The sequence below is a fragment of the Lithobates pipiens genome, unplaced genomic scaffold (genome assembly GCF_037356315.1).
Source record: "Lithobates pipiens isolate NorthernLeopardFrog02 unplaced genomic scaffold, aLitPip1_a1.2 Scaffold_8, whole genome shotgun sequence".
In the NCBI taxonomy this organism is placed as follows: domain Eukaryota; kingdom Metazoa; phylum Chordata; class Amphibia; order Anura; family Ranidae; genus Lithobates; species Lithobates pipiens.
Window position 1 is genome coordinate 538,648,784 of NW_027507903.1, and position 17,700 is coordinate 538,666,483.

Here is a 17,700-nt window from a genome sequence, read left to right on the forward strand (position 1 = left end):
CAGCTCCTGCAGGATGTTCCAGTCTTTGGGAACAACATCTATGATGAACATTATGTATGGCCTTATAGTGATGTCAGGAAGCAACACACTTGGGTCCCCCTATATTACTGCCCAAGGTGAGAGTTTGAACTACTAGTTGATACAGCATTGACAAAGCATGTGTATTACTCAAAACTAAGCAAGAATCTCCCTCAGTTTCTAAATTCCAGCAAAGTTCACATGTAAAGTCTAAGTATTTCTCAATCTGTGATCCTACAGGAGGTGGGGAGGGGGGGGGGGGGTGTTACATAAATGTATATACGTGTGTGGGTTAGGCTGTGTGCTCAGCATTTCTCAAAGGCTCAAAGGGAAGGACACATCTCCTATTAACTGCAGAAGTTATTGATTAACAAAGATCAGGCTCCCGAATGAATTAGTTGGGAATATCTAAGAAGGGCAGCAGGTTCATTCACACATTCGTCTTTCCACATGGGTCCTGCATTCTCCTTTTGGTATTCTGATCATGCAATTTGTATTTCTAATGCACTTGTTTTATAATATTATAACCTAGATTTCGTTCACTTACTCCAATTATTGTCAATGGATTGAATTTGTCTCCAAATCTGACATGACCTTCCCCCCCCCTTGTCTTTTCTGCCCTTTAAATTACATCATACATTGAATCTTTATCAAGTTGAACTGTGGGCTACTCACAACTAGTAGCGATAGGCTGGCATTTTGTAGCAGAAGAGACAACACAGAATCAAATGACCCTGGAGTTACACAACGTATACTACATGCAGTCACATTATGGATAGTAAATGGACAGGGCTTAACTAATACATCCTGGATGGACTTAATTAATACGAGACACTAAATGTTACCAACACTTTGTATGTAGCACACACACAGAGCACTCTTCGGACAAGAAAAGCTACTTTGGATACACAGTGGAAACTGGTGTCACACACCTGAGTATCCTGGTTGATCTCCCTGCTTGGAAGACATGGAAAAAGAACTGCATCCTGATGTAAGTTTTGGATAAGATTTGGTAATAAAACAATGGGGGTGGAGTAGGGTACGGGAATAATATTCTGTGACCTGTCTGATGTAGGATCCTTTTGTTCATTTGGTAAAACATGTATAACACCAGGTGTAATACATTGTATATTCAATAATGTCTTGCTCTGTTATTTTATATTACAATCACACAATGCATGTGCCATTGAAAGTTTTTTTGTTGTTATTAGTGTTATGTTATAAATACTAAAGTGTAAATCCAAAATTCATTTTTAGTATGATTTTCATGATGTCACTCTGTACAATTATTTTTTATTAATCTGTTCCTTGACTGGAGATCCTTCCAGTGATAGCACTTCATATTGCAGCCTGACACCGCTAAGCTACTGTTTTCACAATTAATAGCAGTGTTGTCGGTCTGCCACGTGCATTGTACTGCTTGGCTCTTGGCCTGCCTATCAGGTCTTTTAGATAGACAGCTTAATGGTCAACTTGTAGAGCTAGCATGGCAGACTGACAACACTGCTGCTAATTGTGAGGCAGTGACTTAGGCCTCATGTACACTGCTGCTGGTAAACGGACATTCAGAGGCAGTTGGCTGCTTTTTTCAGCTGCCCCTGAACTCATCCAATGTTATCTTATGTGTACATGTACACAGGTTTGTATAAAGTCGTTTTTAGGCAGTTGCGTTTGTAGGCTTTTCTTTGAAGGCAAAAAAATGAGTTCAGACGCTGAAGTTTCCAACGTTTTAGATGCAAAATGCTGCTAAACGCAGCTAAATTTGGCAAAACACGGTACTAGCGTTTTGCGACAATTTTGTTTATAAGCTTTTTTACAGGTTCCCTATTTTTTAACATTATAAAAAACATAAAAATGATAGCAAATGTAAAAACGCAATTTAAAAAATAAATAGCTTGCTATGGGTTAGGGTTTCCCATTAGGGTTAGGGGGTTATGGTTAGGGTTAGGGTTTTCCCCTTGAAGAACAAGTTTAGAGTTATGGTAAGGGTTATGGTTTCCTGTTAGGGTTAGGGTTTCCGGTTAGGGTTAGGGCTTCTCGTTAGGGTTAGGAGGGTATGGTTATGGTTTTCGCCTTGAAGAACAAGTTTAGGGTTATGGTAATTGTTATGGTTTTCCGTTACGGTTAGGATGTCTGGTAAGGGTTTCCCATTAGGGTTAGGGGTTATGGTTGGGTTTAGGATTTTCCCCTTGAAGAACAAGCTGGGTTAGGGTTTTCGCTTAGGGTTAAGGTTTCCAGTTAGGGGTTAGGGATTCCCATTAGGGTTAGGGGGTTATGGTTAGGATTAGGGGTTTCCCCTTGAAGAACAAGTTTAGAGTTATGGTAAGGGTTATGGTTTCCTGTTAGGGTTAGGGTTTCCGGTTAGAGTTAGGGGTTAGGGTTAGGGCTTCTCATTAGGGTTAGGAGGGTATGGTTATGGTTTTCGCCTTGAAGAACAAGTTTAGGGTTATGGTAATTGTTATGCTTTTCTGTTACGGTTAGGATGTCTGGTAAGGGTTTCCCATTAGGGTTAGGGGTTATGGTTGGGTTTAGGATTTTCCCCTTGAAGAACAAGCTGGGTTAGGGTTTCCGCTTAGGGTTAAGGTTTCCAGTTAGGGGTTAGGGATTCCCATTAGGGTTAGGGGGTTATGGTTAGGATTAGGGGTTTCCCCTTGAAGAACAAGTTTAGAGTTATGGTAAGGGTTATGGTTTCCTGTTAGGGTTAGGGTTTCCGGTTAGAGTTAGGGGTTAGGGTTAGGGCTTCTCATTAGGGTTAGGAGGGTATGGTTATGGTTTTCGCCTTGAAGAACAAGTTTAGTGTTATGGTAATTGTTATGGTTTTCCGTTACGGTTAGGATGTCTGGTAAGGGTTTCCCATTAGGGTTAGGGGTTATGGTTGGGTTTAGGATTTTCCCCTTGAAGAACAAGTTGGGTTAGGGTTTCCGATTAGGGTTAAGGTTTCCGGTTAGGGGTTAGGGATTCCCATTAGGGTTAGGGGGTTATGGTTAGGGTTAAGGTTTACCCCTTGAAGAACAAGTTTAGGGTTATAGTAAGTGTTATGGTTTCCTGTTAGGGTTAGGATTTCCCATTAGGGTTAGAGGGTTATGGTTAGGGTTTTCTCCTTGAAGAAAAATGTAGGGTTAGGGTTTCAGGTTATGGTTAGGGTTTCTGGTTAGGGTTAGGAGTTAGGGTTTCCCATTAGGGTTAGGGGGTTATGGTTAGGGTTAGGATTTTCCCCTTGAAGAATAAGTTTAGGGTTATGGTAAGTGTTATGGTTTCCCGTTAGAGTTAGGGTTTCTGGTTAGGGTTTGCCGTTAGGGTTAGGGGTTATGGTTACGGTTAGGGTTTTCCCCTTGAAGAACAAGTTTGGGTTAGGGTTTCCAGTTAGGGCTTCTGCTCAGGGTTAAAGGCTAGGGTTTCCCATTAGGGTTAGGGGGTTATGGTTAGGGTTCTCCCCTTGAAGAACAAAAAAAATACTAATCAATTGCAATTTAAAAATTAAATATTTTTTCTTATTGAGATCTCATTCTGGGATCCATAGTAAAAGCACAGAAATTGAGGTGGATACAAGTACACTGCTGCTCTCTCAGCTGCTGCTACTCACTCTGGTCTCACAGAATGGCTGAAATAGTTAAATAATACTGTTTTTTGGGCTTTGAGAGGGAGAGAGATGTTATCTTAAATAAACAATCCTAAACACAAAAGCATCTGGGGTCAAAAAGTCCTCAGATCTCATATTTGTACTTAAATGCAATAAAAAAAAAAAAAATGGCATTTGAAAAAATGACAACAGAAAAATTACCCTTTAATGCCACGTACACACGATCGGAATTCTCGTCGGAAAAAGCTCTGATGGTGTTCCCGACGGAATTCAGACGGAAGTCGGCTCCAGCTGTCTTGCCTCCACACGGTCACACCAAATTCCGTTGGAGCATTATAACGCGGTGACGTACAACACCATACGACGGGACTAGAAAAAGCAAGTTCAATGGCCAGTAACCAATAGCTTCTGCATCGTAGTTGAATCTGAGTATGTGTGATTTTTGGCATGTCGGAATTGCATACACACAATCGGAATTTCCGATAGAAAGTTTTCCTGTCGGGAAAATTGAGAACATGCTATCAATTTTTGGCTGGCAAAAATTCGGACAGCTAAATTCTGATGGAGCATACACACATACATTTTCCGATGAAAAGCTCTCATCTGTCTTTTTCTGGCCGGTATTCCGATCGTGTGTACGTGGCATAAAACGTATGGGTGGAAGTGACGTTTTGATGTCGCTTCTGCTCTGCTATAGCATGGAGATGGGTGGGGGCCATCTTCCACTCACTCGTCTCCATACCCAGCCACGAACAGGTCCCGATCGCCTCTGACGCTGTCGGCAGCTCCGATAAGGGATGATTTGGGCGATATCTGTAGATGAGTTTGGTGATGTAGCTGAGGGCAATGTTGTGAATGGCCTTGTATGTTGTGGCTAGCATTTTGAATTATATGTGGGTAGGGGAAGCCAGTGAAAGGGTTTGGCAGAGAGGAGCAGCAGTCACAAATCTGTGTATTAGTCTAGCAGCAGCATTCATAACAGGCTGAAGGGGGGATAGCCTGCGTAAGGGTAGGCCATTAAGGAGATAGTTGCAGAAGTCAAGGCAAGAAATAATCAAGGAGTGAATAAGTTGCTTTGTGGTGTCATTAGTGAGAAAGGGTCGAATTCTTGAAATGTTACGAAGGTTAAGGTGGCAGGATTTAGCCAGTGATTGGATGTGGGGGCTGAAGGAGAGGTCAGAGTCAAGGATTACACCAAGCACCTTGGCATGAGTGGAGGGACAAATGGTTGTGCTGTTGATCTTAATGGTAAAGTCATGGGGGGGACTGGGAAGGAGGAAATATAACAAGTTCTGTTTTAGAAAGATTGAGTTTGAGAAAGTGATGTGGCATCCATACCGACTGAGATCCGTGAGGAGATCAAGGAGGTGAGTTGAGGAGTGGAGTCATAGATCTGGGCGTCGTTGGCATAGAGGTGGTATTAAAAGCCATGGGAGGTTATCAACTGGCCCAGGGAAGAGGTATAGAGCAAGAATAGGAGGGGCCCAAGGATGAAGCCTTGGGGTACCCCAACAGAAAGAGCTAAGGAGATGGAGTTGTAAGTGACATTGAAAGTGTGCTGAGATAGGTAGGAGGAGAACCAGGATAAAGCAGAATCACAGAGGCCAAGTGAGTGTAGTTTGCTGAAGAGCAGCAGGTGGTCAACTGTGTCGAAGGCAGCAGAGAGGTCTAAGAGTATGAGTATGGAGCAATGACCATTGGTTTTAGCAGTTAGTAGGTCATTGGTGAGTTTTAGTAGGGCAGTTTTAGTGGAATGTTGTGGACGGAAACCAGACTGTAGGGAGTCGAGAAGTTTGTTGTCTGTGAGGTAGTGACTCATTTGATTATGGACAAGGCGTTTCATGAGCTTGTAGGCAAACGGGAGCAGGGAGATGGGTCTTAAGTTATTCAAACAGGCGGGGTCTAGTGAGGTTTTTTTTAAGTATGGGGTAACCTGATGTATTGGGTAAGGGAGGAAGTTGGATGCTGGATATCTCCTCACGAATTGTTTCGATTTTGCTTTTGAAATGGTTGGCACTCTGTTGAAGGGTAAGCAAGTTGGTGGGTGGGGGCAGTGGGGGGTGAAGTAAGGAATTAAGGGTAGAAAAGAGTGGAGTCTGTGCAGTTACCAGAGGGTATGACGAGTCAGGTGGGAAATCGCAGACAGGTAGAGCATGGGACATTACTTGTTTTTTGTTAAGTGGGTTGAGTTTATAAAACAAAAAAATACTGTAGAACTGGCTATAGATGGAGCAATGTTCTTTCCTGCAGCTATGGGTTGCAGGAAATAAAATCGCTTAATTCCCCTAGCAACAAAGTGAGAGTTGATGGGGGAATCCCTCCAGGACCATTGTGGTCTCCTGGCAAGGGGAGCTGTCCCTGCTGGGAGAACACAGTGATTACTGCTAGTGGTTATAACATTATATACGATTTCTCTAGCCCCCTGGGCCCAATGAGAGAAGTCCATAAGCTCCCCCATCCATGCTAGGATCCCTTGTTGCTCAGAAGTCACTGCTCCAGGGACTGTTTCATATGGGTGTATGTTTGATAGGTTTGTACAATTTGAAGTTATCCATATTATCCAAGTAGATTTCAGTTTATGGCGGCAGGAGGAGTCTCACTCATACATCTAAGTTCTGCATCTGCAAATAAATGAAAATAGGAATAATAGACACCATCACAATGGCTGTGGCCTTTGGGCAGATCTAATTGCTGGAGTCCCATTGCAAACCAGTGGGTGAGTCTGCTAGCCAAAACTGAGATATTAGTTTTAGTTGAAGTGAAATTTGAATATGAAGAAAAAACATATTGATGGTTTTTGAACCGCGTACCAGTAGATTTTCTCCTAAGTGTTGTCCTTGGCATTGCTCCAAGTTTACTTCTAACAGCCAACTTACAGCAATTGGCATGCCCTCTCTCCTCCATCTGGTTGTGTAAACAGTCCTTCAACTACATGTCATCTGTTTCCTATTATCTGGTACTGAGTATAGTAAGGAGGCTATGACACTTGGCAAATGTAGCATTGAAGCAGCTGCAAAGAGCCATGACTTTGCTAAAAGAACTAGAATTCCTCATCTGGATAGGAAGCCCTTTAAAATGTGCCTCAAAACCCCAGTGGAGAAGGATTTAGTTTACTTTTGTCCCAAAACTGAACTGCATTTTTGTTGCTCAGGATTCAGAATTTCCACCTTGGGCATTCAATATAACTAGAAATTTCACAAAAGTAATGCAATAAACATGATTGCCTTTATATAACTTATGAGGGTGTAGATTCATAAAGCTGAGCTGAGCATTTGTGCCCCATATGGAGGTTGTATGTTTATCCAGTAGTATCTGGGCACCACAAACTTCTCACCGGAAAGCAGCTACTGCTTCAGATCTGGATGTTTACAGCCAGCATTGTAATCATGTCAAAAACCATTGCGGGTTAGAAGAGCCACAAAGCCTAAGCATTCTCTACTACATGGAATGCTTTAAAAGCATGCACACAGTGATCTTATTGTCCAAAGCTGGAACTTCTGGTTTCAACTCCTACCGCTGCAGAGTCATATACAGCCACTCTGCTTGCCCCAACCCTTCTCCTGTCCAATCATAGAGCACTTTGTGTTATGTGATCCAATTTACAAAATACAAAGCCTTCTGTAAATGAGCAAAGGAAATGAAAAAAATAGAGCTGCGCTAAAAATGTGATATATAACAAATGAAAACAGTGATATTGAAACCACGTGTGTATATATATATATATATATATATATATATATATATATATATATATATATTGTAACATTGGGGGATTTTTAACTCAGTGGCAGATGCCTTTTCAGTAAGTTCACAGCGAACAGGAACTTTCGTTTAAGGGCATGGTAGCCCACTTGTATTAAAAAGGAACAATATAAAGTTCATACATGCACTTGGTTGCCCACACAGGGGTTCTTCTGCCAAAAAAAAACAATACATGAAAAATGCCAAGCCACTTGGCTCTCTTCATCAGCACTGCCACCTAGGCTTTACAATTCAGCCCTCTTGGCCTTATAACGGTTCCTGCACAACTACTGTACCTCTTTTCAGCTTCCTTGCTGCTCAGGCCTTCCACTTCAGGCTCTCATTTGTTTTAGATGCGCACAGCTTTAACACACACACAGTGTCTATCTAGAAAGCAGCCCCTCACTGCTCTGATCCTCAGACTTGGGTCTCTGGCTTTCTCTAGTGCACACCTGCACTCTCTGGACTCCTGGAGACCTCCTGTCTCTCTGGGTGGAGCCCAGAACACTAATCCCAACTTTGCTATAAGCCCAGGACCCACCTGCTCAATCAACCAGCCAGACTCCTGGCTGTTCCAAAAACCCGGTCCCAGGATTGGAGATTCCATCCCACCCATAACGCTATGGAACCTCCGGGCTCCAGGTCCCCAAGTGGATTTTACAAACTTTGGAGGAAACTGATAAAACAGATTCCTCCACATTAAATACTCCTGGAGCCCCTCAACCTGCCTATTTGAGAACCCTGGGCGACAATTACTAGGACAGGGAACTGTACTGTCACAATATACAAAAAAGAGAAAAAAAGTGTATAGATTAAATGAAAATAAACAGAAATGTGATATATGATGCTACCATGTGAGTAATTAAATATGAATTAATAAATACACCCAAAAGAATCTACAAATCAAATGGCGACAAACAGTGTATCACAAATAAAGTGCATGTGTACACATTACAATCTAATATAGAAAAAAGTACATTCCAAGTCCATTGGGCGTATGATGTGCTGACGTCACCACGTGTGATCTCGCTCCGTATTGCATGGGCGAACTAACTATTTTGAGCTGGCCAGCTACGATTTCAGCTTTTTAAAGCTTTTTATATGTTCTATGTTATAAAATTTAGATTTTTTATAAATAAATCCCTTGGATCTTACCGATGTTGGCCCCTTTGGATTTTTTTCTTTTTATGGCCTTGGTGTGTTGACCGCCATATACACATAACTATTCCTGCCGTTGAGCGGTACAAGCAGCTGTGCAGAGGGGGACCTGTCCAGTGCGGATCACATCCTTGGGGAGGACGGATGATTCAGGATCCCAAGACAGGGGAGGCATATCCCATCACACCCAAGTGTGGGGAGGAGATAAGCCATATGTAATTGGCAATCTGGAAAGCCTAATACCAATAGGTGGTGGATGCACAATACAGTGGAGCACATGAGGAACTAACACCGGGTGTTTCTTCTTTGGTTGTTCCGTCTTTCATGGAATGGACTTTTTTCTATATTAGATTGTAATGTGTATTATATGCACTTTATTTGTGATACACTGTTTGTCGCCATTTGATTTGTAGATTCTTTTGGGTGTATTTATTAATTCATATTTATTTACTCACATGGTTTATAAGCATCATATATCACGTTTCTGTTTATTTTCATTAAATTTATACACTTTTTTCTCTCTTTTTTTGTATATATATATATATATATATATATATATATATAGTGATAGCTGTATGCCCAGAAGTCAGTAAAATGGTCAGATGTAAATTAAAGTCCAGGAGGTGGCATTCACCTCATTTGTGTCAAATCACAATAAACCAGCAGATTTAGCAAAATTGCTAAATTCCTCAAATTCAGCTTAAACAAGCCTTTTGTGCCCTAGATTGATAAAAATAACTGGTGTTTCAAATAACAGGAGGAAGAGTATAATTTCCTTTTTATTCCAGGCTGTACATTGTGGTGGGGCTGGATTGTGCAGCCATGTTGTTACAATGGTAAAATGTAAAAGGGGTTTTGTATGAAGGTCCGAGGCATCACAGTGCTGTGATAGCAGCATATTTATAAATTGTGCACAAATATATTAGCATTTTTGAGAAGGGTAGTACCACTACAACCACCACAGTAAAGGGAATTTAAAGGGCAGCCAGCATCCTGAATTAAAAATTGGCCTAACCTCCTATAAGATACCTGGGACTTTCTGTTGTGTGCACGTACCTGCTTAAATCTATAAATTGATCCTTGTGTACAGTGGGACTACCCTTTAATTGTAAGCTTAGACTGTACATGGGGCCATGTCACTTAACTTTCAAATACCTGAGCCTCCACTGACCATTGCCATTGTGGAAATTTACATTCCAGAGACAGGTTTGTACATGAAATCTACACCAACAAATTCTCTTGTGGATGAGATATGAATTATAAAACAAATCCAAACTATATGATGTATGACCTGTCTTGATAGAGACTTCCACGATTCAATATGTAGCTGTATTTAGAGTTATCATCTTGATTTCACTATGTACCTTTAATAAAAAACATCTGTAAGAGCATCAGGAGCCTGCAAAAAAAAATGCGCATTGGTGGTCTGATCGGAAGAGGCGCCTGTAGTAATAAGCCTCTGCAGATCGGACCACTGGTGGTCTTTTTTTCACAGATTCCTCTTGCACTTACTGATTCCTTTTACCCATTTGAGAACCCCACAGATAACTTAGGATGGGAACTCCCAAGGTATAGAGAGCAATCCTTGATCCTGCATGGAGACAGGTTTTCTCCATCCTTGTACGTGGATTGTTGCGTTTTTCCACCATTTTGGGCGATTGCAGCCTCAACAGATGTAAGTCATTTTTAAACTCTCCCCTTCACATTGTGGAACTATATCCCAATGTTTTTAAAATATTTTGAAGCAATTTACTAAATTATAGGACTCTCCCGCCTCCTTCTTTTCTTTTCCGATGGACTCTTTGAGCTACACCAGAGATTCCCAGCTAGTCCTTTGGGCCATGGTTGTCCACCGTGCCCTAGACCTCATTTACTAAAATAACAATTTTATATATACACAAGATGTCCCCAATGCTAATTTTGTATACTGAACTTTGGTTCTGACGAGAACTGAAATACCTGCATAGGGCAATAATTAGTATATGGCCTTAAAAGTATGAATATGAGAGCTAAAAGACGAAATGAGATTTAATCTTCACTTGCAGAGAATTATTTGAGGCTCTTTGACCAGTCTCAACCTAACAACCAAAGGACTCCACAGGGACACAGGATTCAGATGAAAGACTGACAAAGCTACTTTCAAGCACCAGGCTAGCTCTCCTGTTACCTTTAAGTGCTTTGGTTAACTCCACTTCCATACCGGTCCTATTCTGGCACTTCTCTCCTACATGTAAAAATCATAATTTTTTTGCTAGAAAATTACTCAGAACCCCCAAACATTATATATGTTTTTTTTAGCAGACACCCTAGGGAACAAAATGGCGACTTTGCAACTTTTTATCTCGCACGGTATTTGCGCTATCATTTTTCAAACACTTTTTGCACGGTTTCATGAATTAAAAAAATAACAAAACAGTAAAGTTATCCCAATTTTTTTTGTATAATGTGAAAGATGATGTTATGCCGAGTAAATAGATACCTAACATGTCACGCTTTAAAATTGTGCACACTCTTGGAATGGCGCAAAACTTTGGTACTTTGGTACTCCATAGGCGATGCTTTGAAAATTTTTGCAGGTTACCACTTTAGAGTTACAGAGGAGGTCCAGGGCTAGAATTATTGCTCTCGCTCTAACGCACGCAACAATGTAAACATCCCTTGTAATAGAAATCTATCGTGACAGGTCCTCTTTATGGAGAGATGCGGGGTCAATAAACCCCACATCTCTCCTCCAGGCTGTAAAGCATAAGATCGAAAAATAAAAATTCTCCGATCTCATGCTGACAGCCACAATCGCAGCTTTGTTTACTATGCGGGGTCTGGGCATGATGTCATAACATCGCGCCCGGGCCTCCGACGGACATAGAGATGACTGGTGACCATCTGGTCACCGGAAATCACTATGCTCGTCATCCGGCGGTGGACGATTCTTTCTCCGGGCCCCTGATTGCACGGGAGAGCCATCTGGGTGAGAAGCACTGGATGGCGCGGTAGGGAAGTGGTTTTAAGACTGTAGTTTTGTAATTGTAATTTGTAGATTGTAATTTTTTTGACTTGTCACTGTACCAATTCCTTAGCACATCTGACTGTATTATATACATTTTGTGACATACGTTGATTATCAGTTTTTTACCCTATTCCACAGTGGTCTATACACTGGTGAAGAATATAAATGCCTGTTTTACAATTAGCTGTCAATCACGCATTCAATTTAATTTCCTGATGTGTCTTTTCCTCCAGTTTTAATAAATCAGCTGCTTAAAGTCAGGAGCAATGGTCTGCAGTATTACATAACAATCAGCTTTCGGATGAAAAGAAGATGATTTCTTATTAGCTGCTATGGGATTTTGCAGACTGCCCTTTCTTCCCTAAAAACCTGCTTTTCACGTATGCATTTATGCTATAAAAGGGGATAATATGGTGATGTGTCAGCTATCCTTCTAGCCAATGTGTTTGCAGACTGTGCTGTGTCAATAGAGAAAAGTGGAGTGACAGCTCTTATGTAAGAGCTTTTGCTGTGGCCACATATACTTGTATTAAAGAGAAAATGAACACAGTTACATAACAGGCTGTAATCAATATATATATATATAGATTTGTTCAGGGGCCGTGTGTTAATCCTTTGTGTCCATTGACATTTGTTATATACGACAGCTTGTGATCCCCTCAGCATATTCCTCTTTCAAAAAACCATAGTGTTATTAATATACTTCTCAACACCCTTTCCCCCACAATGGAATGCCTCGCAATGTAATTTTTGGTGCCTCTCACCTGTACTGTTAATCTATATTCATCTGTATTTCTTCTTTTTACATGATCTTGAATTTGTGTATAAGAGATTGTCATTTTTCTACTTTAATTATCAATCCAGACTTTTGCTTTTATTTTTATTTTGTGTTAACTTCTCTTTGTATTTTTCAATAAAATCTGATTGAACCAATTGAACTAAATATAAATATATATATATATATATATATATATATATATATATATATATATATATATATATATATATATATATATATATATATATATATATATATATAATATATTATATATAGCTATGTGATATATATATTGAGGATTCTAATGGCTTTACATGCAAATGTAGACGGTCTCCTATTCTCTGCATGGTCTTTAATTCTGTTAGAAGGCCTGTCAACTCATATTAACTAGATGTAAACTCTAACTAAATGACTTTTCGTTAGCTAAAGCACTGAGTATCATAAACAACAGCCTTTTTTACATTAAGGCCGCGTTCACACTGCTGTGCGGAGCGGCTCATAGCAGGGGTTTGGTGCATTCCTGTTCACTGTTTCAGGTCCAATTAGCTGAATTCGGACCTGAAACAGACCAGAAGACGCACAGGACTCCAGTGGCAGCTGGTGGGTTCTTCTTTTTGGGGGGGAGGGGGGGTGGCGGCAAACAAACAACACCCCCCCACAGCACAGCGGCAATGAAACAGAACCCCCTGGGGGCGGTTGGCACTTGCCCACTTATGTGGCGGGGCTGTACTGTCCTTTCCTCCTAGAGTGCGGGCAGCAGCTGCGGCGGCTCCAGTGTCCGCTCCTCCAGCTTCCTCTGCCACTGTGTGTCTCCTCTTCTGCCAAAGCACTAGGCATCCAGTAGGATCGCCTAATGCTTTGGCCAATCTGGAAAAAGACCTGCCTCCTGATTGGCGGGGAGGAACTTTAGTGTGATAATAGTGAAAATTAATTTGCTTATCGTCACACAACAGGGTGGGATCGAAGCACAATGCTCTGAGCTCCGACCCAATCCTTTTTGAAGCCTGTCAGAGCCCATGGCTTTAATCAGGTGCTTCAAAAAAACACCCCACAGCATTGGAATCCATGGTCTGACGCCACTAATATGTAGATCAGTGGGCTGGACATATGGATGAGGAAGGTGGCGCCCGTGCGCCCTCTATGGCTGGACCAGCACTGTAGGAATTCTGTGCAATTTGCTCTGCAGCCATCCTGGAGCTTTATGAATCGGCTCCATTGAGAACCGGTCACAATCTCCTGACATACGAATTGTGTGTGGAGAAACCCACATCCAATTTGCAATAGTGTGAACCCAGCATAAATATTAGTTTCAGTTTATTTTCATCCTTTTTACATCTTGCTGCCGCTGATCTCCTGCAGCCTCTTTGCCAGGGCCGTCTTTAAGGCAGGGCAAAAGGGGCAGCTGCCCTGGGCCCTGTCATTATTGTGGGGCCCAAAGCAGCTGCCTCATACTTGCCAACTATCCCAGTTTACATTCCCTTGTCCCTTGAGGTTTTAGTCCTGTTGTTGTGTACAGACGACTCACATGCAGACCCTGTGTTTACATGTAAATAACCAGCATTCCTATGTAAATAGCTGAGGCCAACGGCATTGATATGTAAATAAGGTAGCATTCATATGTATATCATGCCCCCTGCAGTGAGGAGATGATGTGCTGTAACCTACAGCAACCAGTGAGCAGTATTACTGTACAGTAATCTCTAGAAGCCAATCAACAAGCCGAAATCATGTGCTGTAACTTCTAGAAACAAATCAGTGAGCCTTAAGGAGTGCTGTAACCTCTAGCAACCAGTCAGTAAGCAGTAATGATATGCTGTAACCTCTGGCAACCAATCGCAATCGCTGCCTGATCTGATACAGTAAACTGATTTTAAGTCTAGCTGCTATTTATTGTATGTCTCAGAGAAGGTGGAGAGCGAAATTGCATGGGGGAAGGGGTGCCCTAAGCAAATTTTTGCCCAGGGCCCAATTAATATTAAAGACGGCCCTGCTCTTTGCATCCATATTTTGTCCACATGCTCTCTGGAGATGGCTACATGGCATTTCTCAGGAGGGTTACTGCCATGCCAGTGTAATGTCTGTAGAAATAGTCATTTGTTGTCTTCATGAAATGTCAATGACAGTTGATGATTGAAAAGCACAACTGTAAAAAGGGGACAGAGCTCAGAAACATTATATCAGGAAGTCCCCTAACAAGGACCTTCATGGCAGGAATACTAGGGATTAGGGATGAGCTCGGTGTTCGACTCGAAAATCGTCTGTTCGGCTAATTCAGAACTTTGTGGACCACAATGCACTACGCTATCGCAGTGAATTTCTGGCTCATGATAGGCCAAGCATGCACTGTGACCCCGCATACTTGGCCAATCACAGGGCCGGCAGCGAGGAGAGCCATAATTGGCCACAGGCAGGATGCCTGTGGCCAATTATAGCTCAGAGGGTTTAGTACATGCCCCACACAATATAACACCACCAGTGCGGCGGCCTTGTGTAGTGTGTTCCGACGTGCAGGGAAAGAGCAAGATAGGCAGGGACAGTGTTCTTTTCTCAGGCATCTGGAGTGGTGTTGTGTGCCTCCAGCACAGTATACACCTGTATCTACCCTTTTATGCTGGTGTTCTCTAATACAGGCATCTGCAGGAGTTAGTGGGTGTTGTGTGCCTCCAGCACAGTATACTCCTGTAGATACCCCTTATTGCTGGTGTTGTCTGTTGCATATCTTGCATATTAGCCTTTAAACTTAGCACTTTTGATTTCGAACATTCGAGTCCCATAGACTTTAATAGGGTTCTAAAGTTCGTACGAATTTTTGGTCCGTTCGAAGGTTCTGGTGCGAACCGAACTGGGGGATGTTCGGCTCATCCCTACTAGGGATTATTTTAAGGGGTAACTCCCCTTTCGTGGAGTTAATAATATAGCATATACAACTGCAACTCAAGTAATATTGTAATTGAATGCTATTAAAATAACCATTCCTTTTCATTCTGCAGCTCTGTAATTTTCTATAAAGTGCAAAGCAATATGGCTACCTAGAAGTGTTTTGTACACAGAATGTGTACAGAACGCCCCCCACAAACATCATTTCCTGTTTGTGTGATTGGCTCATTGATTTTCCCAGAATTCTACACTAAGATACAAGTCAGATATCAGACATCCCCTGCAAAAAAAATATAATTTTTGGTGAGATACTCCCATTAGGATATCAGTCCAAAGGGATGCAGACCCTGCAATTTTCCTTATTAGAGCCCTGCAAGTGCAGCAGCTGGCTGATAATTATGAAACCACTCCTATTAGATCCACTTACCACATGGGAAGACAAACAGAAAGGGATTTCTTCAGCATAACAAAAGGTAGGACTCTGCAACAAAGTTTGTTAAAATCCTTGGAATGTACAATGATCACCTAGAGGGGAATGTTTTTTTCTCAGCAAAAGTGGAGTTATGCCATGTACACATGAGTGGAATGTCCGACAGAAAATGTCCAACGGAAGATTTTTATTGTATATTCCGATCGTGTGTATGCCTCATCGGACTTTATTTTTTGAAAATTCTGACGGACCTAGAAATAGAACATGTTTTAAAGAGGAAGTAAACCCTGATGGGTTTACTTCCTCTTTATCTCCCTGCAAAGGTAAAGCATAATGGGCTACTGTGTCCCACTGGGGTTGATTTCCTTTCACTGTCTGTCCCATACACATAACAGGAAGTGAGCGCAAATCTCTGCAAATTAAAATTAAGGAAATCCCTTGGGCCCCCCCAAGTAACCAGAACTAGTGTCCCTATTGGAAGATTTTCCCTCTATTCCTGTTCTGGGGACAACCCAATATTTGGGATTTTCTTTTACTTTCAATTATTACAATAAACAGGACAAATAGAGAAAGACAAGGGTTCTAATCAATCTCCACTCTGTCCAAAACTAAAAAAAAAAAAAAAAAAAGTTTTGCCTGTAGGTATACTTTAAGTTATATTCAAAGTCAAACATATATATAGATAAGGAATCATAGTGCATTTCTGCCACAGAGAAGGGTCACTGTAGGGGTGTATGTGTGACAGCATCACCTTTTTACACAGGTTACAGTATATGTTTATTGATTTATTTATTTTTTGCCATTTTAATGTTCTGTTTTTCTCTTTTAGGTGGAGCAGATGCTGGCGGAGTTCAGGCTTCATGAAGAAGACCTGCAGGTATTAATGGTCAGGCTGCAGGCAGAGATGGAGAGAGGCCTTCATTTGGAGACCAATGAAGAAGCTAGTGTGAAAATGCTGCCTACCTATGTACGATCCACACCTGATGGCTCCGGTGAGAAACCTAGGATAGTTCCCCAAGAAGCTGCATATCAATGTCAATGCATAAACAAGTGCATGTATTAGCATGTAGAGTATATAAACATAAACATCAATTGCAACCTCCCTGTGCCATCAATTGCAGCCTCAATGTGCCCATCAATTTCAGCCTCACTGTGCCCATCAATTGTAGCCTCACTGTGCCCATCAATTGTAGCCTCACTGTGCCCATCATATGCAGCCAACTGTGCCCATCATATGCAGCTAACTGTGCCCCTCATATGCAGCCAACTGTACAGGGGTCAAGTCCTGGGGAAAAAAGTGTGGGAACTCCCACCCCAGATCCACTCCCCCAACCAAAAAAAATAAAAAATTATACGCTCATATGCACAAACACTTCAAAAGTGTTATTTTTCATCCAATTTTCGTATTGTGTGTATAAAGCTTAACTGTTAGTACATAAAAAAAAATTCCTCAATAAACATAAATACGGTAATTCTCTGAATAATCAGCATTCATTCAATTGTGCTTCCATGCAAATGTGAACATCATGTTCTGATCTTTATTGGGGAATTTTATTTTGTATATAGAGTGTTTATGTGGTGAGTTTACACTTTTCATTGAACAGAGTTTGGATAACACAGGGTTAAACGGAAAGGTCATAAATTAACTGCACATTATCTGGACAGAATGCTTGGGGAGATAGTGATGTGTTCCTGCTTAGGGGATGTATGTTAGCTTGGGGGGCTGCAAACTCTGCAGGGCTCCAACACACACTCACTGCTATTCCAACCCTTCACATATTTCCACATAAACTTCCCTCCTGGCATTAAACTTTGCCAGGTATTTTGCTCAGCTTACCACCCCAAACTGATGTTCCTCCATCAGCTCACCTCTCTCCCTGCATGTTCTGTGAGCAGAATAGCTGTGCTCCTCCTCTGGGTTCTCTCATCATATGGCACTGAGGATAGAGGAAGGGGGGGGGGGGGGGGGCGATTCATCGGGACACACAGAGAAAGTATGCAGGAGACTGGGGGGTGGGGAGATGAGGAGACAGAAAATCAGGAGGGGCCGGCGGGGAGGATCGCATCACTAGAGGTCTGACTAAATACAATCTCTTAGCAGCAGGGACCTG

The 17,700-nt window shown here is 41.7% G+C and overlaps 1 protein-coding gene across 2 annotated transcripts in view; it reads left to right on the forward strand.

Moving 5' to 3' along the window:
• The first annotated feature begins 345 nt into the window (after window positions 1–345).
• GCK (glucokinase) overlaps window positions 346–17,700 on the forward strand; it is a 56,500-nt gene continuing 39,145 nt past the window's right edge. Inside the window, exons 1-3 of one of the 2 annotated variants that reach the window (XM_077469681.1) lie at window positions 346–491; window positions 881–1,009; window positions 16,419–16,581. In XM_077469681.1, the coding sequence (XP_077325807.1) occupies window positions 986–1,009; window positions 16,419–16,581 (187 nt within the window). In that variant the 5' untranslated portion in view covers window positions 346–491; window positions 881–985. Of the gene's footprint in view, window positions 492–586; window positions 1,010–16,418; window positions 16,582–17,700 lie in introns of those variants that run through there. The other variant, XM_077469680.1, reaches the window with a different exon arrangement.